Here is a 9,896-nt window from a genome sequence, read left to right as displayed (position 1 = left end):
CCATACACAGAATAAGAATCACCCCCAAACCACCCGCCGAATCCGTATATTCGCCAAATGCGCCACCCCAACCACCTGCCTCACCTCGGGCGTGCCTGCCCTTGCACCATTCGCAGTCCCTTTCCCGCTCCCCCACCGTCCCCCAGAGTGTCCCCCCTCCCCGACAAACACCAAAAACACCCCGCGCTCCAGCCCCGCATCCGGCCGGAACTTATCATGATACGCCCGCTTCCCCTGCACCGGCAACCGCGCGAACGCGAACCGATACGCCGCGCGGACCAGTTTCTCGACCAGCGGACTGGCGACCCCCTCCACCCGGCCCAGCTGCGCGTACGGCTCGAGCCCCAGACCGAGGTAGCGGCACCCCAGCCGCCGGAGGAGCGCCATCGCGGCGAAGACGAGTAAGTCCGAGAGGCCCTTGGGGGTGCCGGGGGCGGCGATGCAGGGGTCGAGGTGGTAGCCGGGCGTGGTGCCGAGGGCGCGGAGGGCGGCGAGGGAGGTTGGGCTGCCTGTGGTTGGGGAGCGGGTGTAGATGTAGAGCATCGGAGCCTGGGGTTGGGGTTGAGTCTGGGTGAAGGGGGTGTAGGTGGTGATGAAGGCTTGGGATTGGGGATGTTTTTGTTTGTCGGGGTGGTTGTTGCGGTGGTGGCACCAGGTTGTGTAGATCTCGGACAGCTGGGTTTGGAGCGTTTGGTCTGCTTCTGTGGTTGCTGTGGGGCTGGGCGGGGCGACGTAGATGTCTAGGGTTATTCCCCCTTTGTCCGGGTGGAGGAGCTGCTTGTTTTGCAGGAGGATGCGTTTGCCTTCCTGTTCGAGGAGGATGGGGTTGGTCGTTGGGTTGAGCACGCGCTCGCGCCCGAATTCGAGGATCGTCCAGCTCGTCGTCGGGGCTTGGTGGTGCTGGTGCTGGTGCTGGTGCTGGTGCTGGTGCTGGGCGTACTCGACCATGCGCTCGCTCGTCCCCATGAAGGCGAGTCCCAGACGGTGGCGTTGGCGCCAGGTCTGGAACTCCGTGAGCACGGCGCCGAACTCCTCGACCGCGCACATCGGGTCTCCCGACACGATGGCCACTTTGTTGCACACTTTGAAGCACAGCAGGGCTGTGCGGGTCGTGTTCACGAACAGGCTGTAGCTGGGGTCGAGCACGCCCATGTGCGAGACTTGGCTGTGGCGCGAGATCAGTGGCTCGATTGTGGCCGTGTTGCACGGCGGGTTGAGGGTGATGATCCGGTTGGGTTGGGGTTCGCTGTGGAGGGATGCGGTGGAGTGGGAGGGCTTGCTGGTCCCTGGGCTAGGGCTAGTGTCGTGGCTGGTGCGGCTGGAGGCCATGCTTTGGCCGTCGTAGGAGGATAGCGTCATGGTCGAGGATTTGCGCGAGATGTTGCTGCTGCTGCTCGTGCTGGAGCGGGGGATCTGAGGGACGGTGAGGTGGGGAGTGGTGGTGGAGAGGAGTTGCTGGTTGACCTGGTGCCAGTTGTTGTGATGGGTTGGCAATGATGGCTGATGAGGGTGCTGGTGCTGATGCTGATGCTGATGCTGATGCTGATGCTGATGCTGATGCTGATGCTGATGCTGATGCTGATGCTGGTGGTAACGGTCCCCAAACGAGAGGAGACGCTCGTGCAATGCTTGTCCGATGGTATCTGCTAACAGAACCTTGGCTGGTTTCTCCCACGTACTCGTAGCTGTGCCATTCGACTTCTTCTGCTGCTTCCTTGCTCTCTTGCTCTGCTTGGGAGATTCACTCGAGGAGGTGGATGAAGACATGGCGACACTCGTTCAGCACCGATCTGTACAGAAAGTCAATGGGGATGAATTCCTGAATAACTACGAGGCGAGACGAGGAAGAAAAGGAGACGACAGACGAAAGAGAACGAGCATGGCGCCAGGCTCCAGCAAAGCCCTCTCAGCCCCCCAGTACTGCCTCATTCCTAACCTGGTTTATGTGCATCGGCTTTGGGCGGCAATTTAGCCAGAAACAGACCATTCTACACATTGGAATCCATAACAAGGGCCGTGAACCCTGGCCAGTGGGTCGGGAGTCGAGCCTAGCTTAGGATCTGGCGCCTGAGATGGCCGCCTCTGCAGCCTTCCATGGATAATGATGACGGCACAATTGGCTGGCTCTGGAAACGTTGTTGACTGAGGGGTGGTCGGACGGACGATGTCATTCTACATGCTATTCCCGTCGACTGTCCTGACCTCATCTGATAGTCTCTCGGGGGGTGGCGTGAAGACAATCCCTCGTCTGTAGTCCACAGATGGATGGATGTACAACGAATCGACTGAGGCTCGTCCCAATGGGGTAGCACCGTAATCGTATCCTGATTGGGGAGTGCGTGTCAGGGTCGGAGAAATCAAAACATGGCTGCCTACGGTGTCGAGTCCTTGTCGGACAATGAAAATCTATGCGGGTGGGCCTTGCAGAACAACAGAAGAAAGGGTCTTTTTGGGTCTGTTGCTCGCGTCTGCCCTACACGGCTCCCGGAAGTTGGCCGTCACTGCAGCAGCGTCGGGGGCCGCGGGGACCGTGACGCATGGTTTTCCGAGAATCCGCTCAGAAAGAAGAAAATTGCAGCCTGGTCTAGCTCAGCAAGTAGCCAGGAACGGGCGCAGTCACACCAGAAGCTTAAATTGGATTAGTATTGTGGTGGTGGGTGTTGAGTTATGTTGGTTGTGTCGATGGCTGAGTCAACAAATAGCCAAGCTTTCTTGAGTCTCGGGGAGGATCGCTGGATCGCTTGGTCTTTTTGCTCTCCTTTTTCCCTTTCACTCTCTTTCATTACTTCATCCCAACTTCGGAACATCGGAAGCAATCCGAGCTCAATGATGTCAATGACTAACAACAACTCTCCATCATGCAACAAAATTTGCAGGGATCACTTAGCTGGATGAATACCAGTCGCAACAGCAATACCCGAACAAGCTTGAGTCCAATCCTGCAGCAACAACGACGACGATGACGTCCACGCCTCTTTCCGCTGCGATCAGCTCCTCCGTTCGTCAGCCCTACCGCCTTCTCCGACCGGCCGTCATCCTTACCCGCGCCACCAGCAGCAGCAGCAGCAGCAGCAGCAATGCCAGCTTAAATCTCCACCCTGCTACCCCCTCAGATGCCTTCCAGCTGACCGACGTATTCCTCAATTCCTTCTCCGACGCCTTCAACCGGCGCTTATTCCCCCTAACCGACGATGTGCGCACCTGGTGGTTCGAGACATTCACCCGCGACCTGGAGGAGACCGGGAAACCCGCATCCGGCAGTGCCATCCTCAAAATCGTGGACGAGAGCCAGAGGGATCCGGTGATTGCAGCCTTTGCCAAGTGGAAGCTGTATGCCGGCGAGCAGCAGCAACCCCAGCCACCACAGCTCGACGAGCAGAGTCTCGCGCAGAAATGGCCCCCAAGCTCCGATCAGAAATTGTGTGAGGAATTTTTCGGGAAGATGGATCAGGAGAAGTGGGAGGTCATGGGGGCCAAGAAGTATTACTGTGAGTTCTCCTCCTCGGCTACCTCCTGGCTGGATGGCCCACTCAATGAGCCCGCACTCACAGTTCATAATCAAAACAGATCTCGACATGCTCGCAACCCACCCCAACTACAATGGACGAGGACTGGGGTCGCAGCTCTTGCGATGGGGGCTACACCGGGCGGATGAAGCTGGGATGGATACATTCTTGGCCTCGACCCCTCAGGGCCGACGGTTGTATGAGAAGTATGGATTTCAAGTGGTGAAGGAGTACGAGGTGGTGGAGGGACATGTTCAGGCGTCAATGGTGCGGCCTGTGCGGGAATGAGCTGGCGATTTCGGTGGTTAGTCAGTGAGTCAACATAATTAGTAAAAATGGTGTGCGTATATGTAAGATAGATAGAAGAACTACTGTTTGACTAGTTGACTTGGACCTGCAAGAAAAAGGAGAGAAAAGCCGAAAATAGGCACGGATCATCGGCTCAGCCCTACAGGGCGAGGGCCCCACTCTCCGTCTTCCTCTCTCCCAATCCGGTCGTTCTTCCCTGTTCTCTCCACGTTTCCTGCTCTTCCCACTTCTCTTCTCTCTCTCCCCCTTCTTTCCCTTCCTCTCTCTTTCTCCCTCTCTCCCCTCTCTCTCCTCCTACCTCACCTTCTCTCAACCTGTGTGTGCCCGTCTCGTGTCATCTCTTTATCTATGTGGCACACACACGATGGCCCCCCCCGAACCTGGCCTTCTGACCCCCAAGCTCCTCCGTGAATCCACCGACCTCACCTTTTCCTCCACCTTCACCAGCTCCAGCGCCCGCTCGTTCTCCTACACCCCCAACGCCGTGACCTTCACCCGCACCCGCCCCCGCCCCCGTCTTCCTGCCAGCAAACACAAATACCGCATCCTCCACCAGCCTCTGTTCCGCAATTCTCTCCTCGCGGGCGTCGGATACCTAGAGCTAGCCAATGCGGCCGACTTTGCCGCCAATGTCTGGAACGAGATCCCCGTACCCCTGCACGCCAAGATTCTGATGGCGATTGGCGGGCCCTGCGCTCTGTGCATGACCCTGGTCGCAGCCCGGGATATGTACCTCAGTGCGGCCAATGTGCGCTTGTTGCGGCAAGAGAAAGCCTTTCTCGCCGAGAGCATCTCCGCCCGTGCATCCGACCACACCAAGGACCACGCTCACAGACCGACCCCATCCAGCGAGAGATCCACCATCGACACGCTCAATGAATACAAGCACGGCGTCAATACTCGAGAAGTCCTCACCGAAGTCATCGATCGCATTCTGATGGATCTCCTCATGGGAATTGGGGCCCTTCTCGTGGGAATCGGCACCCTGCTCGCGATCTGGGGCGCCGACCGGACCATCTACCGCGCCAGTAATCTATTGTCGGGGTACGTGGGCAATGGGCTGGCTGCTGGCTTCGGCCTCGTCAATGCGATCTGGTCAGCATATCTGGTGTGGCGGTTCCAGCGGTGCTGGACGGCGTGCGCTGCCTCGGCGGAGCCCTGTGCGACGGACGAGAATCAAACTCGCCGGCTGCAACACGAGCTGCCGGCCTCGCTGAAGAACAAGGTCCGTGCTCGCATGCGGGCCCTGCAGCTCCATGCCGTGGTCAACGGGGTCAACGGCGTGGTGGCTGGTGCGGCGAGCATGGTCACGGCGACCATGTGGTACGGGTACGTGGTCCTGGTGCCGTGCATTGTGAGTCTGATCCTCCTGAATGTGTTCTGGAGAGCAAGACTGGGCTACGACCGATCATTGGGGACCTTCTCCACCGGGCTCGACTCGGAGTTGTGCACCACTGCCACTGCCACGGCTGCAAATACCGTCCGCACCACCATCCCAGAAGACGACTCCTCCGCAGATCACCCCGAGGGTCAATCTCACCCCTCATTTCCAACCGCACCCTCACCTTTCCCCTCTCCCGATGCACTCGCTCATCACAAGGAAGATGTGGATCCCGACAAGCCCAACGAAGACGCCCTCTCCATCCTCCTCACCGAGCTCGCCTACGTCAGCGAAATGCATCGTGCCCTGCTCCACACCACCGAACTTCCGAATCCTGGCGCTGACGACAGCAGCCACCAAGAAACCAAGATCCTCCGAACGCTCCAGCTCCCGGGGATCACAACCCTCACCGCCACCACCCTCCTCGCCTTCATTATCCACCACAACCTCTGGGAGAGTTTCTGCGTCTGGCTCATTGACAGCCAGAGCCAAGGCCCGTCCTTCTCCGAAAGGGTGTGGGATCTTCTCCGCTTCCGCAGACGTCCATCACCCACGACCAAAACGACCGAGGAAGAACTAGACACCATCCTGGGGCTGGGGACAGACACAAGCCCCAATGCCGTCGCCCCTCGATCCACGTCCACAGGCTCCTCAGGAGGAGGAGGAGCGGAGAAAGCTGCTCCCGTGGTAGCAGCTGAAGTGACCCTCCACCCGGATGACCTCCTCACCCGCTGCACGGATCAGACCCTCCTCGTCCGCAAGATGAAGGCCTTTCTCGTCGGGAACGTGACCAGGTGCTTCGCCTACCGCGAGCGGTATCTGCTGGAGATGGTGGGCTACGCCATCTGGAAGGAGTCTCTCGCCCCTTCCGCGGCGGGTGATTGAGAACGGCTCCCCAAAGAAGTCGGGACGGACGGTCATTCGATATGACCAGAGCCTTCTCGACTATTGTGCAGGACACATCACGACAAAACCATCAATGCTGAGCATCATGGCCCTTGATTCATCAGAGCTTGCCTCGATATATAGACTTTAGAAGTCAAAAGATCATAGATACCTTGTCTAATAACTACTTCCTTTTTCATTCCCTTTCATCGAATCTCATTGACATGGACATTGACATGGACATTGACATGGACATTGACATGGACATTGACATTCACCTGTACAATCTACACGACACCATACCGTAGACTTCATAGACTTCATACTCTGACCGACCCAGAATCTCCAGCCCGCAACCTCCTTCCGCTGACAGGGATGTAGGTGTCGTCGAAGGAGATGACCCGACCCGCCATTCTTTTCGTTCCTACTTACTCGATATATACAGGCGCCTTGACCAGCACATTCTGCGGGCCCCGCCCACGCACCTCCGCCAGCACGAACGAGGAGAACCGGATCCGCGCCAGTCGCTCGCGGTCCTCGGGTGCCGCGCTGCCCGCCGCCGACGGCGCAGAAGCAGAAGCAGAAGCAGTCGGGCCCGGGATGGTCACGTTGGAGACGGACCCGGGACCCGTCGGGAGATTCACACCGGGGGGTGCTGGTCCGGTTGCCGTGCCCGGGCCTGCCGCACCGCCAGCATTACCTGGGGCAGCAGCGGCAGCCCCCCCGGCAGCAGGACCCGTCCGTCGACCCATCAGCGAGCTGAACATCGACCGTTTGCGGGATTCTCGCTCGCCGCTTGCGCCACCGCTGCCACCGCCGCCCCCACTGCTACCGCCTCTTGGGGCAGATGGAGCGGCGGAGAGGTCGGTCGGGCCGGTCGGGGGAGCTAGTGCTGCACCAGAAGCACCAGCACCAGCTGGGGCGATGCCTGCTGCGCCTAATACGCCGGCGTTGTCCATGTCGATGTCATCAGGGATGGTCGTTGCTCCTTCCGATGCTGCTGCTGTCGCGGCACGATCGATCTCCAACGAGGTGCCCGTTGATCGCTGCTGTTGTTGCTGCTGCTGCTGCTGCTGCTGCTGCTGCTGCTGCGGGGGTAAAGGTGGAATGCCCGATTCCACGCGCATGGTGCCTTCGTTGAGGGCAGTTCCAGGGAGGATGTATTCGACGACGATGTCCCGGGACTCGAGGGGGATTTTCTCCGCGATGCCGATCGCGTTTTCGACGATCATGCGGGCGCCGGTGTCCAAGCCGGGGGGAGCGGTGGGCGTGGTCGAGCCGGTCGGGCCCGTCTCGAGGCGCATGTATGCCGTCAGGGTCGCGACTAAACTCCCGACGAGGCGGTCGATGAGCCGCGCCCGGAAGTCGGCGGCCTGGGCGCCGCCGGCCTGCAGCTCGGGGAGGCCGTCGAGGGTGGTGCGGCGCCAGTTGCTGATGCGCGCGACGGCGTTCTCGCGGTCCTCGTCCGTCGTCGCGGTCGCCTGGACCTGCTGGCGGCGGAGGGTCATCTCGATGTCCTTGAGGGCCCGCGAGAGGGCCGGCTCGAGGCCCGGGTGGAAGTAGCGCTCGAAGACCTCCTCGACCAGCCACCGGCTCATCACGGCGCGGCCGATCGCCGTCATCTCTTTTGTGCCGGTGGTGTGCGCGTCGTCGCTGACGTAGCCGGTCAGCCACGGGGGCAGGCGCGCCCAGTCCTTGCGGATGGAGAACGCCAGGTCCTTGATCGCCCCGTCCAGCCGGGAGAAGCGGCTGGCGTACTCGTTGTCGTCCAGCACGGTGCGCGAGACCGCCATGCGTTGGTGCGCCACCGTGTTCTGCAGGTGCTGCACTTGGGCTTCCTTTTCAAAGTAGTACCGTTTGACTTTGGAGTATTTGGCCTCTGTTGGAACGGCATGTTAGATCATGGAACGGTGGGAGGGAGGATGATGAAAAGCGTACGCAGTTCGTCATGTTTCTGCACTAAAGCGCGCACGTCAATGTCGCTTGGCTCATCGCGAGCTTCTCGCCGCGCGTCGCGGGTCTCCCGCACACTTGGAGTGCTGCGTCCTGCGTCGGCACTGGGTTGGGCGGTGTTGGTCCGATATCCGGTATCGGACTGGTTGCTCGACGCGTGCAAGGTGTGGCTGGCGCCAGAGGCAGGTTGGTTGCTGTTGCTGCTGGCCTGCAGCACGCCTGAAGGACGATCCGTCATACCGCCGGGGGAGTCGGGCTGTGTGGGAGGCAGTTGTTGACGCAACGGAGACGGGGGTCCGACAGACTGTCTGGACGGCGGGCGAGCTCCCACCGTTGGGTCTAGTTGAGGCTGCGTCGGGGCCAATTCGCCGTGGTGTATACGGGGTGGATCAATAGGAGACGATCGGGCGAGGTGGTCGAGCAGGCCCGAATCGGTATTGGATCGTTGGATGGTAGAGTGCGGGGAGCGGGGCGGTCGGGTTTCCAGTGTCGGCACGGTGTTCTGCGGCATGTGGAACGAGGCGGGAGGAGGGCCTGCTCGTAACGAAGGATGTGGACGAGGCTGGGTTTGGGCCTGCGGCTGCGGCTGCGGCTGCGGCTGGCGCTGTGGTGGTGGTTGTGAATCCCAGCGAGGGACGTGAACTCCCGATCGTAGCTGAGGCGGTAGATGTTCCTGGGATGGGGGTCGTGACGATAGATCTTGTGGCAGCGGCTGCGGGGGCTGCTCCAACCGTGGTTGAACCGGAAGTTGTCCTACCTGCGATTGTGGCTGCGGCCACGATTGCAGTTGCGGCTGCGACTGGGCGTGCGGGTGTATATGTTCTTGCGACGACGGTGGGGAATAGGCGCCGTCTAGATCATGCTCAGGTGTCCAGGCTGTAGCGGGACGGCAGTCGGAGCTGGTGTCGATAGACAACGGTCGCTGATGCTTATTCCGGCGACCGGCGGCGGAGAACTTCTTGACCGACCGATTCCGCTGCACTGAGTCGCTTGTGGTGGCAGAAGAATGCAAGGAGAAGAGGCTGCGGCGAGACTTGCGTGGTTCCTGAAGTTCCTGCTCGTGAGACTGGTCGGGGAGGGGCCACGACTGAGGTCTGTCCGTCAGCAAAATAATGTGTGGTGTGTAGATAGAGAGGTAAAGCAGAGGGAGACCCGATACGGGTGGATGGAGTAGTAGTGTTCGTTCATACCGGATGGGTGTTCTCGCGGGGGCTGCGGTGACTCTTGCTGCGTCGGAGAGGGGCAGCAGCAGTAGCAGAATAGGGAGGAGGTTTTGGGGAAGATGAGTGGGACTGAGACTGAAAATGAGGATGCGAGTAGGCGTGGGAATGATGAGGCTGAGGCTGAGGCTCAGGCAAAGAAGGATCGCGGGCGGTGGAGGAGGAAGCAGAGGAAGACGAGGACAAGCGACGGGGCCGATCGTCGGGGTGCTGCTGGTGGTGGTGCTGGTGCTCGACGCGAGGGGGAAGATGCTCAACCGATCGGAATGCAGACGCGACAGCGGCAGGCAATTTGGCTTTGCGGCGAAAGAGGGGCATGGAGATGGAAAGGGGAGAGAAATGGAGGAGAGACAAAAGGCAGCAGGAAGGATGAATGAAGAAGAAGAAGAAGAGGCAGAAGATGCTAACTTGCTAAGTAAGTTGGTGTATGAAAGAGAAGAGTGAGAAGCAAAGAGCGGGGAGGAAAAGCGGCAGCGAGAAGCTCATCAACTGGCAAGCAACAGCAACAGCAGCAGCAATAGCAGCAGCAGCAATCTCGGTACAACCAACTATTTCTTCCTCATTGGCGCCTGTGACACGAGATGGGGCGCAAAGAAAGACTCTCAATTGGCAAGCCAAGTCAAGGATCTGTGTTCAGTGACT

General features: G+C 59.7%; 4 protein-coding genes across 4 annotated transcripts; 2 read left to right on the top strand and 2 right to left on the bottom strand.

Moving 5' to 3' along the window:
• Positions 1-18: 18 nt before the first annotated feature.
• On the bottom strand, positions 19-1,896 carry ergS (the record flags this gene model as incomplete). Its single annotated transcript, XM_025674134.1, has 1 exon — positions 19-1,896. Exon 1 carries the CDS (start codon positions 1,765-1,767, stop codon positions 19-21), a length of 1,749 nt encoding a protein of 582 aa, XP_025532907.1. The 5' UTR covers positions 1,768-1,896.
• A 757-nt stretch (positions 1,897-2,653) lies between these two features.
• BO86DRAFT_385001 (GNAT family N-acetyltransferase) lies at positions 2,654-3,851 on the top strand. The gene is made up of 2 exons (XM_025671009.1): positions 2,654-3,488; positions 3,568-3,851. Exons 1-2 carry the CDS (start codon positions 2,960-2,962, stop codon positions 3,792-3,794), a joined length of 756 nt encoding a protein of 251 aa, XP_025532906.1. The 5' UTR covers positions 2,654-2,959; the 3' UTR covers positions 3,795-3,851.
• A 775-nt stretch (positions 3,852-4,626) lies between these two features.
• BO86DRAFT_385000 (uncharacterized protein) lies at positions 4,627-6,147 on the top strand (the record flags this gene model as incomplete). The annotated part of the gene is made up of 1 exon (XM_025671008.1): positions 4,627-6,147. A coding segment is annotated over exon 1 (1,325 nt), but the record flags the coding sequence as incomplete, so codon positions are not given.
• Positions 6,148-6,449: 302 nt separating this feature from the next.
• BO86DRAFT_76156 (uncharacterized protein) lies at positions 6,450-9,855 on the bottom strand. Its single transcript, XM_025677646.1, has 3 exons — positions 9,225-9,855; positions 8,020-9,121; positions 6,450-7,960 (listed from the first exon to the last, which is right to left on the bottom strand). The coding sequence occupies exons 1-3, from the start codon at positions 9,570-9,572 to the stop codon at positions 6,510-6,512; spliced, it is 2,901 nt and encodes a 966-aa protein (XP_025532904.1). The 5' UTR covers positions 9,573-9,855; the 3' UTR covers positions 6,450-6,509.
• Positions 9,856-9,896: the final 41 nt, after the last annotated feature.

This window comes from Aspergillus japonicus (assembly GCF_003184785.1).
Source record: "Aspergillus japonicus CBS 114.51 unplaced genomic scaffold BO86scaffold_2, whole genome shotgun sequence".
Taxonomy (NCBI): Eukaryota; Fungi; Ascomycota; class Eurotiomycetes; order Eurotiales; family Aspergillaceae; genus Aspergillus; species Aspergillus japonicus.
This window is presented reverse-complemented; position numbering and strand designations above follow the sequence as displayed.